This window comes from Olea europaea, chromosome 20 (genome assembly GCF_002742605.1).
Source record: "Olea europaea var. sylvestris chromosome 20, O_europaea_v1, whole genome shotgun sequence".
NCBI classification, from domain to species: Eukaryota; Viridiplantae; Streptophyta; class Magnoliopsida; order Lamiales; family Oleaceae; genus Olea; species Olea europaea.
Window position 1 is genome coordinate 17691626 of NC_036256.1, and position 20247 is coordinate 17711872.

Here is a 20247-nt window from a genome sequence, read left to right on the forward strand (position 1 = left end):
GGGGAGAACGAGAATGTGTGGGTGCAGTGTAACAGAAAGATATCTCTATTCAGTTAGACTCGATCAACCCTCCGACCGTGAAAATGCAGTTCCAAGTCTTTACAGCAACTTTGATTCCATCGATGGCAACTTCACATGGATCCAGCCTAAAAATGCCCCTGAAGAAGACATAAATGGGCAGCATCCCAATAATGAAATAATTCAAAAGACGACGTGTATAGAGAGGCCCATTTTTTACTTGATGATCTATGTCCCAATGTTGCATTAAAGTGCAGCACAAATGAAGGTTCTTGACCTTATCTAGATAGGAGTAGAAAGTGATATGATTAGACACTAGTTTGTAGTAACATAGTCTTGATAGAAAGTACACATGGAGGTAAGTAAAACAAGACAATCTAGTGTATGCTCCTCAAATTTATTTTTAAGTTCATGTTACTTACAATTTGATCACTTCGTTTATTCTCACTTATGATTTTGTAGAGCATCAGATAAGATTGCAACAAGTCAGCTCTATATCTCTACCCTCCCATTATAGTATATTTATCTTTTTAGGAGTCTTGTTGGGAAAAAAAATGAAAATTACACCTACTCCTAGTTTTTAAATTATCATTTCAAATATCAAGATTTTAACTTTATTCTTTCAAAAATTAGATATACTTTATCCACCCCTCTTTAACCCTAATTCATTTCTTATCCAAACAAAAATTCAATGAACTTCTTGAGCTTATTATCTTCTCCGACGTTGGTCAGTATCTTCTCATACTCACAATTTGGGTCTTTATAACTATGACCTTATGGGATTTATGTGTGATCATAATTGTGTCATTGTACGACTTTCACCTATTATTGTGACCACTTAATTTTTAAAACTTTTTCACAAGTTTCTTATTTTCGAAAGTATATCTTGAAACCTTTCTAATTATATATATTTTTCCCTCCCCCCACAATATGAAAAAATATTAATAATAAAGAGGTCCAGCCCTAGGGGCGATAGGGCTGGTGAGCCTTGGACTCCCAGGGCTTCATGGACCAACTACGATTTTAAAATAATAATAATAATAATAATTTACCAATAGAAATAAAGATAAAACCACCCAAAACTATAAAATCGATCATTCAATGGCACATATACTGCATATCAATGATAATTTATGTACTTTCAAATAAATCATTCCCAAGTAAAGAAGTTAAACCTCTCCAAAATGTACAGGCAAAAAAGCACTAACCATCGCCTAGAATGTTGGCAAACCAAGACTACAAGGAAAAAAGTAAATATTGTTACACTAAACAAAATTTTAAATTTAAAAAAAAAAATTAATTTAACTAAAATACATAAAAGTCAACAGCCTAGGGGTCCATCACATCTCCCACCAAACTGAATCTATCTTCTCATTTGGTAACTGCAGAAGCAATGGTAATATATATACAGTTGCACGACGAGCTTGCATAATTTTCCTTTCGGGCCATAGCAGCATCATATTTTTCACAAATGGCGAGTTTTCAATCACGATATGACCTTTTTAAACAAGCCATGATACCCAGACGGAAAAAACGTTTATCCCTATAAAACATATTCTGAAATTTAAATAAATATGATATGCAAAGGGATACTCAAAGCCACAATGTAGGAGGATGCAGCAACATACCACTTCAGGATACAATTCTGTCAGATGGCTCGTCTTGGTCTCCAAAAGTTAGGACCTGAAACACCAAAAAAAATTAAAACAATTCCCCTGTAGTTTAACTAACTTCATGCATGTAAAGGCGGCTTATTGCCGGTAGTAGCATTGGTGGAACAAGTAGACAATTACCATATTAAGTTTAAGTAGGTAGGAGCATCTCCAAGAAATTATATATGAAGAATATCTTATGCATAACAGAGAGTTTCTTTAAACTTACAGAGAATTTTTAAACATTCCAACAATGTTTTCTATTTTGACTCTTCATTTTATTTTTTAAAGAAACCTTTGTTGATTTCTCTTCATTTTTTATTTAAATTATATTTTATATCTCAATGGCCAATCAATTTATATGATTTGAATAATTTAAGAAATAAAGTATTCAAATCAGTAGTTTATTAAATGCAATCATTCTAAAGTATCATTTTTGAAAAGTTGGAATAGAGCCTCTTGGAGCTTATTTTGAATCACTCTCACTAAAATAGAGAACGTATAGTGTTTAGAGAGTCTCTCAAAGATGTTCTAAGAGTAATGTCTACATGTTCGTCATTTCAGACACAGCACCCACTCCATCTGATTTGTTCTCCTTTTTGCAAATAACATGATCATAAACTTTCAGGTTGACTTTAAATCACATGGCTTAAAATAACAGAGACATACCGATACAAATTTAATACCTACCCCTAACCCCACACCAACTAAAAAGAGCTCCAACAAACAACAATCTTAATGCTACCCAGCATCTCCTAGTCACCTTACATTAAAAGTTACCATTTGTCCCAGTAAAGCATTAATTCCGAATCATCTCGCGTCCACTATTTCAGGTAAATTAGCCCTTAGAATTACTGAAAAATGTCATCCTAAGACCTTCGTTTAACCTAAAACCACCCAAATGTCACCTATAATCAATAGTCAAGAGTATATCCGAGTTTTGCCTATGGGAGGCGAGGTGCAACTGTGCAAGATTCAATATAAACCAATAAATAATCTAAAAATTATAATAATGCAAAGGCATGCGAATATTAAACCATAAAATCAAAAGTCTAATTTGCAGCTAGATATATAAATGGATAAACAGGGTATCAATAATAAATTAATAATTAACAAAGTATGATCACAAGACTAATATTAATCCACAAGTATAACTAAAAGAGTCTAATACAAATGTAAGACTGAGCGGCTATTTAAGTATTTTGCTTGCTTTGACTTTAGAAGTTAAGTCAAAAGAAAAATCACATAAAAGAAACAAAAAAGAAAAACAGCAGCATGAAATATACAAAAGAAAGATAACCTCTCACTAATTTACCCCCTGAAAACTTGCATCTTCACCAATGTTTCGGAAACAGAAACAGGCATCGACCCGTAAAAGGTAAAGTGTCAATGGTCAAAAAGTTCAATGGGGGACAAAACTAGATGCAATAAATAATACACACAGAGAACATAAAATACTATAGCAACAATAGATTTTTTATTTTTCATAGTATTAATTCAAAGTAAGTTCATATGTTTGTTGATTAGACTTATCATTCTGCAACTAGCTTCTACGCTTCAAAAACTAACAATCAATGTCCAAATAATTTGCTTTGTTAAAATTGAATTGTTTGAAGCTATTAAAAAGGGTGTCTAGCATTATTATGCTAATAATGAAGTGCAATTTAAGTTGAATTTAAAAACCAAATGAATGAAAAGATTGTGGTGAACATTACAATTTTTTCTGTTAAGAGCCCACAATCATATAAATTGAAAGAATGAGGTTAACATTTAAAAAATGGCTTTTAAGCGAATGAATACTTCTCTATAATTCATATCGGAAGATTAATGCTGCCACTGGAGGAAGTGCATCTATTAAAAGGAGCAGGCTTACCAAGATACCTATATGGGCATTTAATTTCAGTGCATGAGTCATTAATGTAGTTGAAAAATTATAAATTAAACCTCAAAAATCCAGTAGAACTGCAACCGGTTCAGCAATTAGCAGTTAAATTGGCCGGTTTAGTGATTCTTTGACCTGTTTTCCTATAGATGGTAATAACAAATGAAGTGCCACATTATGGGCCAGCTCCTGGGTTTTCCAGTTGGACCAGCAGGCCGGTCCAGTTTAATTTGATAGTCACTTGGGAAGGGGGATCACACATCAGCTGTAAGATGATAGGCCACCAATTAAAGTGACATATGCAAGACACAACAAGGCAGGTCAGGGCAGGGGCAGCAAGGATAGCAAATCAGGGCAGCAATAAGAAATCACGTGAGCCTGATATGATTACAACCAACAGCATGTGCAAACTGTTAAGAGGGAGATTCTAGAAGATCAATAAAAGGCAGGAAACATTTAGCAAACAGTGAGGAGAGAATGAGCCTCTCGAATAGCTCATATATCTTGTAATTTTCTTCTTTTATTTACAGTTCTGTTTCCGTTGTAATCAAGCGATAGAATTAAATCAAATTGCCCAATATTTTCCATAGCTTAATCCTTGGTAATTTTTTACCTCAGATCTAATTCCATCATAAGACTAGAGGGCTATAGCACGAACCAGATCTTCAATAGTTCTCTTCACTACATCCAATATTCATTGCACAAAGGGTGCCCACAGAAGACCCCATGCAATATTGCTAGCCTATGCACAGCGAACATCAACAATATTTACATTTCACTTAATTAGATAGAGATTCAGAAAGTGAACTTTCTGAGAGACCAAAGACAAACACATTGCACACTATCTTCAATCTCATTAACATTCAATGAGGAAAAACGAACCTGCAGAACATTTGACAACATCAAATCTATTTCCTTCCAACAGAGAAAAGAAACAAGGACAAACCTCTATTTGCCACAGGAATTGGACCTTCGGAAGGTTGTCCGTATGGAATAAATTGCCTATGATTCATAGGCTGGGGAGGGTGGGCCCACCTATTATTAGGTAATGGTGGCTCACAAGGAGGACCATTGTAAGACACAGGAGCACGAGGCATCCTGCCACTTTCAGGATGACATGGACCTAGAATATATTAGAAGATTCTGTTAAACAAAATCCAAGCGTATAATAATGCGAAGCTAATGCTGATCTAAGAAAAGGGGGAAAAACTTTATTTACCAGAGACAGAAGAGAATGGAGGCCTCCAGTATTCTCCAATATTATCACGTGGAGCAAACTTCATTCTGTCATGATCTCTGTAAACATTACCATTTCCAGCACTCTGTGCAGGAAATCTGTTATTATAGGAATGGATTGGGGCATCCCTCCGGGACTGCATTTGCTGATCTTGGACATACGAGAACTGATTTGTTGGAGAAGGGTGGGGTGGACGCAGATGAAAACCCTTGTTGAAAGCACCATCAGCTGGCAATACGGTATTAGAGGCTCGTGCAGATGGATGGGAGCCAGGTTGACCGCTGAAAGAACGCGAGTTAGTGAAGTCAGACATCCTTGGCATCTGAGTTTCAAAATTTCTATTGTCATGAGAATGATGATGCACGGCATCTGAAGTTGTCCGACTAATATTATGCATTATAGACTGCTTTACAAGAGGGTCCTGGATATTTCTTTTGGTCTTCTGCATAAATCACAGATCAAATTGAGAATTAGAATCATTAATATTATCTCGTAAAGGAATATAATCAAATCCAGGACCAGAACAGACCTGAAAATTAGAATAAAGCTTCCAATCAGAACCATGCGAAACAGACTCCGGCATTGCAGGCGGTAAAGCTGGAGGACAGGGAGACCTGGGCAAAGGAGGAGATGGTGATATGTCCTTGGGGGGTGGAAGAGCAAATGAAGCCCCAAAACGACTGTCAGATTGATGATTTGACATCAGTTCACTACCCGCTACAGTTATATTGCTACTGGCGTTAATTTCCATTTCGCAAGTGGGAGCCACATCCTCCATTTCAAGCTCCCCGTCGACATCTTCCAAGATATGTCTACGCTTCTCAACTGCAGAAACCAGATTCCTTTCTCCCTCAACATTTTCAGCATCATGCTCAGGAGTGACAGCCTCAAAATTCTCTCCATCAGAATCACTTCCTCCATCTTCATCTCTTAGCATTGGAGGCATACAAAAACCAGGCAGCTGAAAACTTGAATTGCTATACAAAAAGATGAAACTCATTATTGATGGTCCAGATTAGCAATCTGTATTTATAAGTGGAAACGTGCTCCTTTAAATTTTAGGGACGTTTTCTATGTTTGAGAAGAAAGCATAAAAAATTACCTTCCATATTCATCAACTGGCATACCCTCCATTTGTCTAATAGGATCATCAAAAGCCCTTTCATTTCTTAAAGGTCGGCGTGAGGACGCCCCAGTAAGATATGAACTGCAAATGGCATCAAGCTCCTGAATATGGTGGCGGATTATGGGTTCTGGAAGAATTTTTCTCTCATGCCACACTCTCAGAACCTATTTAGCAAAAAACAGAAAGAAAGCAATGACATCAGTGTATCCATAAAACAGAATATTGCAAAAAGTCATTTGGCAATTTCCAAACATCATGTGCATACTCTCGAAATGAAATAAATACCCTCAGAATTTAAAATCATGCATTCATAATTGGTAATAAAAAATTCAAAATATAGTTTCACTTAATTTGAAGTCACAATAAAACATGTGGTCGAAAGTAAAAATATGCTTGCAATCTGAAAATCTCGTAACAAAATGTCAACTTCATGTACAAGTTACTTCAGTTTTGTGTTAATAGGTAATGTAATAAACAATTTAGAAAGAGAACATTAAATATACTCTAGTATTTTTAGTTTGAGAAAGCCAGTCATTTGTGATGGACTACACTGGTGATAATAGTAATCCTGCAATATGGATATGCAGCACTTGCACCCATGCATGACTAGTGAAGGTCAAATATTACATAAGAAATTGGACATCTTATTTCTTACTTTCAAACACTGCTTATGATTTTCATGAGAACTACCAGGAGGAGCAGCAGCCAACAATAAGCGTGGCAATAATGGTTGGATTGCTGAGGGATATATGCCACCATCACCTGAAAATTCAAATGCATTTTCAGCATAATGAATCCCACGTATAATATAATGTCAGAAATATTTCACAGCAGAGGTGTAATCCATCATAACAATCAGCGTAACTACCAGAATATTGTTATATATGTATTACCTTTCATGCCTCGAGAGCATTGCGTGATAGAATCAATGAGGAAAAACAAGTCCACTCTTCTGGACAAACTTGACTCATTTTCCAAATTTCGAGCCAGAAGTTCCATCACCTAAGAGAAGAGAGAGAGGTCAGTTTTGAGCAATAATATTAGCAAATACAACAAATGACACTCTTGATTGCAACTGGGAAGCAATTAATCCAAGAAAATTTACTTGACATAGTAAAATAAATTTGTGCAGCACTAAAAAAAAAAAAGAACAAAGAAAATCCATGCATGTAAATACTTACTAGTGCCGGAAAATTACCTAATCAGAAAGGGGCATTACTGCGGATGTTATACCATCTTGAGTCAGAGTTTGTTCATAGCAACAGCCTATGCCCATTTTTGAGTAGATAACAATGCAATCTAGAGTTCCAATTAGAGCTCGGAAATAAATCATAAAGAAATATGTGAATCTCTTATGTTGAACCTTTTTTATAGTTTTTCTGACAGATAAATTTAGCCCCCATTTGGTTCCCATTTTCACCCAAAAAAAATGCATTCTTTCTACCAACATGGGGTCCCACATGATGACATGTATTTTTGAATTGACTGGTACAATTTGTAACATTCCCGAAATACCCCCATTTGCCTTCAACAGCCCACCCTTTGACTTTTTAATTTTTGCTCACTGTATAGGGTAGTAAAGGGATTGGGGCATAAAAAGCTGTTTGTGTACAGTAACATATGTGCATTGTCAGTGGAGTGGACTGGTAACGGGTAAATTTTTTCTAAAATAAGAGTGCAAAATGGGCATCAAACAGGGGCTTAATTTGATACTCATGATCATTTTACAGTACAATATTTATCTAACAAATTGATGTAAATAAAAACATAAATGTTGATATATATTGTCTTTCCTTTTCTCCAAGAGAGCGAGCACAAAAATCCATTCTGTAGGATACAATGTCCTAGGGAAAACACAGGTAAAACAATGCCCAGTGTGCAGGATGAAGATAAGATAATGGATTGCACCTAAGAGGAACTATTTGTGAGATAGCTTTCTGGTTTTAATGGCCATCCAAACACCAGAATAGGAGGAGTTTTATATGTATGCATTGATTATCGCATATACAAAAGTCAAACCAAATCATACATGGGATACTTCAAGATTTAAAACCAGGAAGAATTCTACCTTAGTGGCAAAACCAAATTTAGCACAATCAATAGCTATGCGTGTTGCTCGACCTATGCTTTCTTTTGTCCTCGTCAGTGATCCAAGAATGGTTTCAAAGGACGACAAAGCATTATTAGCTCCTCCTTCGCTGCTTGACTTCCCAGCTAGTTTAGCTTTGTCAACAAGCAATAAAACATCAGGACTACGACTATTACTTTCAAGAAAAGTATTCTTTTCAAATGAAGACATGTTGCGTATGGACGAACTGGGTGGAGATGCCCGTCCAACTGAATCCAGCCCATCAGTTGGAGATGAAGATGTCTGAGTGAATGAGACAGTTTTGTTGTGCAGATGATCGTCGAAAGAAGAATTAGAATGAGATAATTGTTGATTACAACAATCAGTCATAACCTTCATAGGAGTAGCAGAGGGATCCTTTAATGCTGATTCTTTCTCAAACTCAGGCCTGCGGAAGTACAACACAGACAGTTAATAAGCAAGTTAAAGAATAAGAGACAAATGTGGAAGAAACACAGGCCACGTAAATAATATAGCTTACATTCTATTCTCTTGATTTGTTTCAGCTAATAAAAGGTTCTGCGTCTCAGATGTTTTATCACCTTTACTATACCCTTTGTCCGGATACACATCAGTCTCATTTTGTGGTGAACCTACAGCAATTTCTTCCACCAAGATAGTATCTGAACTCCTCCAGGCAATATCGGCACGAGATCCCTGAAAAGGTGTGGCCAATTCAGAACACTCAGTTTCACAATGATCAGTAGAACCAGTGCAGTCTAAATGAGCATGTTTTTCACCAGTATTAGGTGAAGCTGGTTTTAGATCTGGTTCCACAATATTGAACTTTACATTCTGGTCATATGAGGAATCTTTCAGATGTCTACCATCAGCACCTTCCGCAGTCCCTGCTATAGGTTGGATATATGCTCCGCTCACCATTGACAGCTCAGGGCATCCCCCAGGCGAATTACAACATCCATTAGTAGACATATTCACCATTGATAGACCACCCCCCAAAACCGTTAGACTATCTTCAGCTGCATTAGCTGACATGGCCTCCAAGGCACGGTGTAGGCGTTTAGATGGAGGTAAGGCAGCTTCACCATCGACAAAATTCTTTCTGGACTCCCAACTCTGAGGCTTACTTGAAAGACTTGAATCGAATACAGAGAGATTATCTGAATCTCCTTCAACATAAAAAGGCTTACTATTGGCAGAACCATCTTCCTTGGAATTCAAGGGTCCAGAGGACTGCACTCTGAGGCTTTTAGAAATATCCAACAATTTTTCCTCCATATATGCTAAAGAACCTAACTCCTCCCCAGAAGGTGATGGTCTGCCCATACGAATCCTGGCTCTTTTCACTAGTGGTAAGTGCTCGTCACCATCTTCCTTCGTACATTTTTCGGCAGATTTCCCATTATTACTAGGCAAAACATGTTCAATTTTCTGCATCTCAGCCTCAGAAATTGGTTTGTCTAATCTAGCTACTGTATCACTGCTGTGTCTTTTCCGATTTGGCTTCCGTTTCTTTTTAATGATGACAGTATTAGTTTGAAAGTCAAGCCTATCATTTAATTCAATTTCCCCTTCACAGTTTTCAACAACAGATTCAGGTTGCTTTGGTTTACAACCAGAATCTAAAGTGCTGCTGTCATCACAGCTAAGATTATCAGAGACCGTCACCGTATCAGAATCATTTTCATCATCACTGTCGTTTGATACAAAAGCAGATGAGTCCATTTCATGTCCATCAGTATCATCAGGCAACTTCATAATCCTTTTACTTCTTCTCAGAGATGTATCCCGCAATGCATTAGTAAAAACACGACGAGAGCTCCTAGTATTGTTGCTAGAAGGCAATGTCACGTCACCAATCCTTGATGAACCTCTAGACCTTCGTGCAGACGTCCTCCGCTCTGATACACCTTTTTCTGGTTGGCTAACTTCAGCTTTGTTTCTTGTAGAGTAAGTCATCAACAAAGGCTTATCTGTAGCCATACAATTAGTGCCGGAATCCTCTAGACGCATGTCCTCATCGTGCAGACCATCTTCTGCTGCAGCTGCTACAGCAGCTTCAGTTAAAAAGTTCAAATCATGTGTTGCTCCAGATGAAACTGGTGTCTTTAGATGTGACTCAAGTGTAACCGCAGCATCTTCTTCCTTTGACCCCAATTTGATCGCAGATTCTGCAGAATTATTTTCTTTCATCACCTTGATTTCATCAGTACAATAAGCACTGATATCTGGACTCGGTTTCTTCAGTTTATCAAAGCAATCAATGATCTCATTCAGTGCACGAACAAAATCAGCACCTTTACCATGACGTCTGACCAAAAGAGACTCTTTCTTTTCTTCTGTAAATTCTTCAACATCTACATGATTACAGAAGCCACTGTACAAAGGACCAATTTGTTAATGGAAAGAAAGAAAGAAAAATCTTGTAAACCAGGGTACTAAGTGCAATGACAGAGAATGCAATCTTCTGCACTGTTCAGTTAAGCAGTGAGTTATGTTGCAAATTATGATACATAAAAGTGGGAGCAGCAATAAATAGAGTTACAGTGCACAGTTTCTAAATAGAGGGTAATGAAGATCAAATCAACTGACTCCACATAGACAAGAATTTCGGTCTCTCTTTTGAAGTTTGAGTGTTGAAAAATTTTTGGGAATGTATGGTTGTACCTGAATGACAAAACATGGCATAAGAGCTCATACTCCTGCTGAATGATAAATATGGAAGAACACTCCGAAACGTAACTTATTGGCCAAACCAGAAAAGCTGAGAGATAAAGAATAAGAAATCCCATTCTTCACCCGTCAGAACATCCAGAAAGAAAAAACACAATGCTGCTATGACCATGTTCCAATCAGACTACTTAACATACGGACAGAGAGTTCTATTCAAATAGGAGTTCAGCTCAGGTTCAACAAATCCTGAGTTTGTAGAAAATGCAAAGTGAAGCATATAGAAGCAAATATATAGAAATTTATCGACGTCATTAAATTTTGGGGCATTGTTTCTCTATTGTCTTAAAATTTGAGAGAAAAAACATCATATGGGCAAAAAAGGATCTTGAACCAACATCTGTGCAATTCTTTAGACGAGCACATAAAGTAATGAGCATTTTATAAATCAGGTTTGAGATAAACTCTGAGATCCACCTATAAACCTTAAATTAACAACATAAATAATGAAACTCTTTTTATTTTTTATTTTTTTTAAATTTCCTGCAAAATTAATGAAGAATCAAGTTATAGCATGCTAACTATAGAGCTACCAAACTCATAAAACAAAGAATAAAAGCTGGCACTCACTGTCACCCACTTGTGTGTTGAACTCTTGAGATATTACAACTGGTTGTTATGGTAGATTCTAGAACACTTTTCCCAAACAGGCAACTAGAGTTATAATCAGCTGATTTAAAGGCTTCAACATACGGCAAACATATTTTATATAGAAAGAAAGAAGTACTTGGCTTTCTTTATTAAGTCTTATGCAATAAATAACTATGAAAAAGTGAATTGATAAATGAAGCTCACAGATATATGGATGATGACGTACCAGATTAGAATGTTAACTAGAGTATATGAGCAATAAAGAAATAAAGTAGAAGGCAGACAAAGGAAGGAATCAGTCAACAAATACGAACATAAGCACAATATGCACCAGGAGATTCAGGACCATAGCGATCATCATCATTTAGTCCTGAAAAGCAATTTTAATATAGTATCTTTCCAAAATAGTCAGTTTTAGTGCACAAGATAAAAAGTTAATTTGCCTACATGGCACACTGAAAATAATGCTAATTAGCCAAACGCCCATTACAAAGTGAAGTAGTCATTGGTTGAGATGACAAACAAAATTATTATGGTTTGAATTTAAACCAAATGCTCGTGAAAACGACAGATACATCCCTACCCAACAACTCCACAACACCAACGTAAATGATAAACAGAGGCCCCACAACACTTCTTCTTGTCACACCTTCTTCCCTAAAACTAAATATTTCTTGTTTGCATGAATGCAATATGAAATTGAAATCATCTATGGCTTATTAGCGTGTGATTACTGCCTCTTGGTGTGGCCTAGAAACTCCATTCTTCATATATGCATAAACAAGAGTATGATTTTTTTATTTTTGTAGCAATCATATTCATTCAGATTTATTAGATCAAAGACAACTGCACTAAACATACTCCAAAGAGTCAATAAAGTGGCAGGTGGACAATGGCTAAGGCCTCAAAGAGTTAGGCTAAGGTCTAGTCACAGCCAGGAATATTTATACAATATATTATATCTTTCTCCCACTTGAAGTGGTTTACTATTATTACTGTATAATTTGTTCTTCTATAAATTCTCTCTGCATTGTTGGACCCTTGATACTCCTACAGCTTCACCCACCCTTCCCTCCTTCCAAACAACCCCCACCCCCCAACCCCCAGAGAGAAAGAGACAGAGAAGTCGCTTTAAGCACGAACTCTAAAACATGAGACAACAACGACAAAAATACTAGCTCTTACTCTTCAACCCTTAAACAGAAATTGATGGATACATAGATGATAGTCCTGATCCGGTAAAATATAGTCAATAAAGATCCAAATGACAAAAGTATTCTATTTGAACTCGATGACCATCATTGTGAGTGTTCCTGAAACCAATTATGATACACTGAAGGGAAAACCAAGAAAACAAAGGGTGTGTATTTAATTTAAACTTTTTAAGTAGTTTAATATACCTTTTTTTAGTGACTAGCTTTCATGGAGTTCATAAACTGACTTTTATAGACTCTACGAACATATTAAAGACATCCGTGAAGTTTAGACTTCCGTGAACTTTTATCGACTTCAATGGGAAAAAATAACACGATACAGACTCTAAGTGAAATAATTGAAGTCGTAACAGAACAACTCCACACAAAAAGATAAAAAGTACAGGCATCGGTGCTCATCAGGGTAAAGAAAAAATAACTTCCCCACAATTAACCCACGCAGCCAGAAAGAAAAAAGAAGAGGAGAAAAAAAAAACTCCCAGGAAAAGATTTAAATAAATGTTACACAGTGATTAAACATTAATCTTTCTCATGACCTAAACCTATTGAAAGTTATTCACGTAACAACCAACCAATACATAAAACTTTTATTACAAATTAATTAACTTTTCAATAAAATCTTATAAGAATTTAATTTACAAATTGATTTTATGTTTCATAGAAAATAAGGGCAAAGATGGAAAAGAGGAAAAATGGAGAGGAGAATATATATATATATATATATATACATAGAGAGAGAGAGAGAGAGAGAGAGAGTAATAGATTGATGAGAGAAGAAATATTAATATTCCTTTTACAAAATAAAAAAATAAAAAGTTAGTGACTAGTCATGGCTCTGGGATTGGTAGAAGGAAAGACGAACAAAAAATATTGTAGAGGGAAAAAATCAAACCCCCTTTTTTGTGAAAGTCTTCCAAAAAGGTGAGATTTCGTATTTTTACTTTGTGCTTTGTGCTTAAAAGTTAGTACATAGAGAATTTTATATAATTCACTTAAAGTCAAATAACATTTTGAATACACCACAACTTTTATAAACTTCAAAAAAGTACAATTGAACATCGCATGACTTTGAAAATCTCCAAGTCTACATTGAATACCAGAAAATTTTTGGTATTTTAAATTCCATGCCGAATACACTCAAAACTTTTTAATTACATAAAATTCTTTAAAGTCTCCAATAAATACACCCATCTTAAGTCTGATCAAATAAGAGTCTGCTCATAACCATAACTATTTCACTGAACTATGCTCTCATGAGCCATTCTTGGGTGACAACCCCCTGGGGGGTATCCCCCCCCCCCCACCAAATGTCCTAGGGGAATAAGCCATGCTCTCATCACCAAAAAAAAGAGTAAAATCTAGTAAGGCTAGCTCACAATTTAAATGTGTTAAAAATGCCAAAAAAAAAAAAGGAAGAGAGAGAAAAGCTCTAAGAAATTTAATTTAAAATCACATAATAAATCTACTGTCATTTAGCCCCTATTTGGCCCCCATTAAAATTATAATTCATTTTTCTCTATCTTTTTATCAACCACACATTCTCTAGTAAAATAATATTACACATAAACTCAAAAAAAAAATTTTTTTTTTTTTAACCACACATTCTCCAAAAGAAAATACTATTCTAGAACATATTTTTCCCAAATTCTCATTATAATGGAGGCCAAACGAGGACTTAATGAAATTGCATAGTGCTCTATATGTTGAAGATGTTACCTAATTGACGTTTCCCTCATCCAAAATCACCATCCAGACACTAATGCAAAGAATTTATCCTTTTGAACTCAAGTTTCTTTACTAGAACCATGAAATTAAGCACTTTTCTAGTCAATAACAATGATGAGATGGCTAGTTTGCATAATTTCACTTATGGCCAGTCAGTAACTATCACAATCAGCTCTCTCAAAAAAATGTTCAATAAGGCATTGGATGCATAAAGCTTATGAAAGAAATTAATTACATAAACATATCTATTATATCATGATTTTTTTCACCAAAGCAATATAAGCCCACCCAAAACCATAGAAGTATTCCTAACAAAACCAAATTCAGGTGCAACATGTTAGTCCCTCCGTCCCAATTATATAGGCTTGTTCAGTTTTTGACACGGATTAAGAAATCATCTTTAATGTCATTGGAAAATTAATTTTTGCCAATATTTTTCCTAGTTTTCCCTTATTAAATTTTCCTTACATAGTAGTAAATTATTGTTGGAATTAGTAAAGAATTTGAATGATTTAATTTGAAGGAGAAGAAATGAGAGTTGTTCCATGTTTCCAAGTGAAAAATGTGTGTATTTAGATGATTTCAAGAAGTTAGCATATTAAATGAGGAAAATTGAATAAGGGTATATTAGTAAAAAAACAAAATAAAATATTATAAATTAAGAAACAGGCCTACATATTTGGAACAAGAGAAAAAGAAAACTTAGACTATATAATTGGGACGGAGGGAGTAACTAACAGTACTAGTTAACTTTCAAACTAGTTTTCACAAGCATGTTTATCTTGACTGAAACATTGACCTAAGATCGAAAATCAGGAGTTCGTTCTCATCTTTTTACAGATGTTTGTACAATTATTTATCACTTGATAATCACCAAAATTTTGAAAAAATAAAATAAAATCCTTGCACAAAAAATTTTACTGAGAGATTTAAAAGACAAACTAGACAATTCAATGGAACGAGGAACAAAAATTTCCACCAAAGTGATTGGGTTTATGACAGTGCCACAGGCTTTTCTACAGCAACAAAAGGATGTGAAAATAAGCAGATAGTTGATAGAAAAAACCGAAAAAGGAAACAGCCTTAAGGGCCTCTAGGTTATAACAACAGTTTCAATTAGAATAATCAATAGTCAAACATTGAAATAACTTTTTGAATTGATGACCATATAAGAAGTTGAGCAATATTAGCTAAAAAATTAAAGCTATTCAGAGAGCTAATTTCATCCGGCCAAGGGATATGTGAAATCAAAGTAATGGGGATTTAATTGGAGGCATGCCAAAACATCGAGCTAAAATCTGATTTAGAACTTCTTGACGTTTTTACCATTAGCAACTTTTCCCATTTTTGTTGGGAATTTCTAGTACAAAAAGACTAAGATTTCTGATAAATGTAGGATCATTTGTGTATTGAGTGTCAGTGATATTGAAAGTATCCTCCTTACAATTTCTCTTCCTAATTCTTAAGTCTTATTTTCCCTATCTCTTCTTCGTTATTACACTTCTATTCTCCCTTCTCTCTCCCCCTTTCCACGTTACACAAAATTCTACTCTACTACTACCAAAATGTAATCACGACCAACCAAATATCACTGTTTTCCCAACATTACCCCTCAGGTACTTGGGGAAAAAAATACTGGTTCGTTTTTGAACTGCACAAAAGTCAGACTAGGCTGAACCACTACTCGTTCGTCATCTCAAATAGGAACTATTAGCGTGTAGAGCCTCAAATAGTTTTAAGCATTCCCGAATTAGAATGACAGTTACCACATAGAAAATATGAAATACAAATCCAGTAAACAGAAAAGATTACTAACGTCGAAAAAGACGATGAAACCAATTGGAAACCTTGGTTCACAGATTACATTGTTTTGAACCTTATCCTATAGAGAATATGCTCAAGTAAATGCATCCTTGTGTTCCAATACATTAGCAGTCAAACCAAGATTTCTAGTTGATCGCATTGTCTACACACACACACACACACATATGCATGTATATATTCCCAAAAAATGCATCCTTAGGTTCCAATATTTTAGCAGTCAAACTGTTTTAAACCAATTCACATGAAACACAATCCCTACCAACATGGATATAGACAATGCCACCAACTAAAAATATTGGCTCTACATATTACATCATCGTGAACCTTATGTTACAGAGAATAAGTTCAACTAAATATATCCTTACATTCCAATACATTAGCTGTCAAACTGATTTATATCAATTCTTTGTCATTTTTACAAACATTTCACGAGGAATTAGAGCTAAAACCCGTCCATGGCTTATGTTAGTTATAAAAATATTTAGCTTCAAATGTTAAGCGATCAAACTTATGTTAGTTAAGGTACCAACTCTTAAACACCATTATATAAATAATGAGTTCACAAGGTCCAAAATCCAAAAATGTAATCTTTAGTGACCTGATAACCAATATCAACTAAAATAGGAATGAGTCAAGATGCCCACTAACAAAAAATTTTAAGTAACTATACAATACGTGTTTAAAAGCAAAGTGCTTCAGAGCATAGCTATAAAACCACAACCAGATTAGCTAATTAAGAAGAAGAATAAATAATGATATGTTGTCACAAATTCCAATTTTTCCGAAAGAGCTAATATATTACAAAATGGCTTTGTAAATTATCTTAGACCTATACTTGAGAACTATTCATCTAAGCTGAAGTAATTTGATAAATATTATTCGATAAAATGGGGCGGATGTAGGGCCATTGTGTAGATTATCACATTAGAACTGGTAGGAAATAGCATCGATGATAAAGGTTCATCAACTGCTCAACTATCAAAGGTGCAATTAGCTTACCGCATACTATAATCCCCTGCAATTAGAATGAAGAACAAAGCACCAAGTATTCAACAAACATATAATCCATGAGAAACTACGAGCACTCACATTTGTTCAGTTCCAAAGAAGTAGACAAAAACTTTTTTCCAATCAGCCGAGTAACCCCACTTATCTGGTTCACTCACCTGCAATTACAAAAAAGAGAAACAAAGGTGTCAACAACTGGACCAGGACAGCATCAGGATAAATATTCTCAACAAGTTGTAATAGCTAAATTAGGTGTTGCTTACAGACCCTAGGTCAGTCATCACATACAGGATCGCCACAACCATGTAACATAAACATTGTTAGTCTATACCTAGCTCATGACATTCATGAGCCTTTCAGGTTTGCGTATTGTAGTAATTTATCATCATATAGACTAAAGAAAAATATTTCCAACAAATTCCTAGCAATAAATTTACATGTCACCTCTTTGCCATTTTTCATAATTAAACTACATTTTTTAAAAAAAAAAAAGAATATCCAATATATATAATCTATGATGCACCAACTCATGTTGAACACAATACAATTTTCAAAAAGTACTAACGCAACAAGTTACCGTTACGTTGATTAAATTCTTTAAAGTTCTTCATTTATATTGAGTAAATTTAATTTTATACTTGTTATTAATTTTTTCTATAAATCTTTTAAATACAAGTACCTATTTGTTTTTTGATAAGAAGTACCTATTTAATAATAACTTTGAGTTAAAAATATATAACCCCTAATTAGGCTCAATTTTATCCAAAAATGCATTTTTCTCTCTCCTCTTTTTAACGGCGCATTCTCCAATAAAATAATATTACACATAAACCCAAAATTTGTCCCTTTTTAACCAAACATTCTTCCCCAAAAAAATCACTATTCCAAAATACAATTTTCCCAAAAACTCATTTTAATGAAGCCTAAACAGGGGCTTCATATTTCAGATAAAAAGGAAAGATGACCATAGTAGTGTGTTTGATGAGTGTTGGTATCCGACACATGTCTGACATGGACACACCAACCTAGTTCAAGAGTTTGTGCAACAGTATAAAATTTAACTACGAGCAGAACTGATGTTTATGCGGAAGCCTTACAGAAGTATGGACGTAACAGATGTGACCTCTTTTAATTGAATGACAAACCTAACGAATCTCAGCTAAATTCGAAGGAAATTATGTGGAAGCTTTGCTGAATTATTATGAAGCTATGCAAGTAGAAATTGATCCTATGTTCAAAGTTATATACTCAATAATATAGGTTTTATCCATAGTAATACAGAACATACGAAAGTTTTGGAATATTATTTTCCAACTCTAGAACGAAATCCATCTGTCAGTGCCATTTGTTAGCCTCAAGGCAACCAAGGTGTTTGCTTGTTTGTCTTGCCCTTTATAGGCATTTTATTGCTAGCTATTGCCTTTTGAACTATTTTTTTACAACCTAGATAGATAATGTGAGGAAAGTGATAGAGAAATCAAATATATCAAGATTCTCTTAAAGATCTTGCTAGTAGTGATGTTATGGGAACATTTTGGATTGTCTATACTTCTAGAAGATTACAATTTTGTTATGTTATTACCTTTTACAAATTTGTTATTTGTTGTTTTATTACATCATCACTATCAGAATCAAACTGATAAACCAACAGCATTTTTCCGTTTTAATGACAAACTTACAGAGCAGTACTATATTTTTATAATCTTTAGTATCCTCAAAGTTATGATATATAGCATTATAGTTCAAAAAATATGCATACAAAAATTACAGAGATGTGAAAATACACAGACTAAATACGACACCCAAATATCAGTTTGTCAATTATTTTAATGTAAACATGTTATTTCTTACATTTTCAACTCTAAACAACATGCTCGTACCCTTTAGTGCTGTGAAAGAGTCAAATATACAGTTTCAAAGACAGATCCACAGATAAGAAAAAGTTACGAAGAAACCTTATAATTGATTTCAACACCCAAGAACTGTAAAATCTACGAAAATTGGCATGCATAACGAAATTCTAATCCAGATAAAGCAGATGTAAAAAAACCAAAAAAAAAAAAATAATAATAATAATAATAAAAATAAAAAAATAATACTTGGCATAATAAATTATGGGAATACCATAGCAGGCCATGCTGGAAATCCTTTCACCTTCGCAAGCACAAGATCACCGATCTTCCACTGTCGGCGATCAGCAGCAGCAGCCGCCGCCTTGCTGGAGCCTTTCCTTCGGCTGGGCGCCATAAAATTCCACCAGGACTCACCACTGTCCGTCAAATTACCGTCATGTACTCCACAGAAACAACACTTTCACGGTACAATTTCGAGGGTATTGCGGCATCGAAATTGACCACTTCTTCAGAGAAAGCACGGCCAAACTTTCTACGTTTCCAACAAACAATTACGCATAAAGCACCCAGGCACCGAAAGAACAAATCAAGAACCGAAAACCCTAATTTCCCACAAGCAGTATGTCCTACACCTCCGTAAATTTAATTCATATAGTTCTGTATCCGTATGTAGAACAACAGAGAGTGCGCATAAAACCCAAACCCTAATTGAGCGGAAGGGGGAAGGTCCTGTGGAGTAAAGCTGTGCAGAAATGCCAAAAATCACAAATACGAAGTGAAATTGATTTTTGAAGAGGAGAGCGGTCTACCTTGCGCCGGGTTTGTGTAGGTTAAAGTGCGATGTGAACAACCAACCCCGCTCCTGTTTATCCAGACACGCGTTTATCGATACATCCAAAGCATGTGAACAACCAACCCCACTCCTGTTTATGGGCCTTGAGGGCTAATGGCCCAGTTCTATATGCGGAATGGTTCGGCCCATTTTTATTTGAACAGCCAGTTTGACGAAAATAACACTGAAATTATATTTTTATTACTTTGTTTTCTATATGTTCTTGTCCAATTTTATGTTAAGTAACTCATTGATTGTACATTTCCCACCAGATGACCGTAAAAACTTCTTATGAAAAAGAGTTGCATTAATTATTATGTTTGGCTAAGCTTCAAAAAAAGTAAAAGTTACTTGAAATAACGTTTTAGTTCCAAACATATTTGAGTGGCTTATTTTTTGATTACTTTTAAGATAAAAAGTTGAATATTTATAAGTAAAATCTTAATTTACTGTTTGAAATAACATT

At 35.0% G+C, this 20247-nt stretch overlaps 1 protein-coding gene across 3 annotated transcripts; it reads right to left on the reverse strand.

Moving 5' to 3' along the window:
- Nucleotides 1-1110: 1110 nt before the first annotated feature.
- LOC111369879 (protein HUA2-LIKE 3-like) lies at nt 1111-19795 on the reverse strand. Of its 3 annotated transcripts, none has more exons than XM_022991586.1 (12): nt 19221-19795; nt 17178-17254; nt 8525-10381; nt 7984-8431; nt 6809-6917; nt 6571-6677; nt 5892-6079; nt 5319-5766; nt 4772-5231; nt 4499-4675; nt 1647-1701; nt 1111-1561 (listed from the first exon to the last, which is right to left on the reverse strand). In XM_022991586.1, exons 1-11 carry the CDS (start codon nt 19341-19343, stop codon nt 1667-1669), a joined length of 4029 nt encoding a protein of 1342 aa, XP_022847354.1. In that variant the 5' UTR covers nt 19344-19795; the 3' UTR covers nt 1111-1561; nt 1647-1666. The 3 variants fall into 3 exon arrangements, with proteins under 3 accessions (XP_022847354.1, XP_022847355.1, XP_022847356.1); XM_022991587.1 differs by having other exon boundaries at nt 1111-1575; XM_022991588.1 differs by lacking the exons at nt 1111-1561; nt 1647-1701 and adding an exon at nt 2067-4294.
- Between the last annotated feature and the right edge of the window lie 452 nt (nt 19796-20247).

Coding starts and splice junctions, on each gene's coding strand:
- LOC111369879 (XM_022991586.1), bottom strand. CDS start 19,343: ATGGCGCCCAGCCGAAGGAAAGGCTCCAGCAAGGCGGCGGCTGCTGCT. Junction 6,918..7,983: donor AATTTGGTTTTGCCACTAAG/GTAGAATTCTTC, acceptor CTCTTCTCTTAG/GTGATGGAACTTCTGGCTCG. Junction 6,080..6,570: donor ATCATAAGCAGTGTTTGAAA/GTAAGAAATAAG, acceptor TTTGCTAAATAG/GTTCTGAGAGTGTGGCATGA.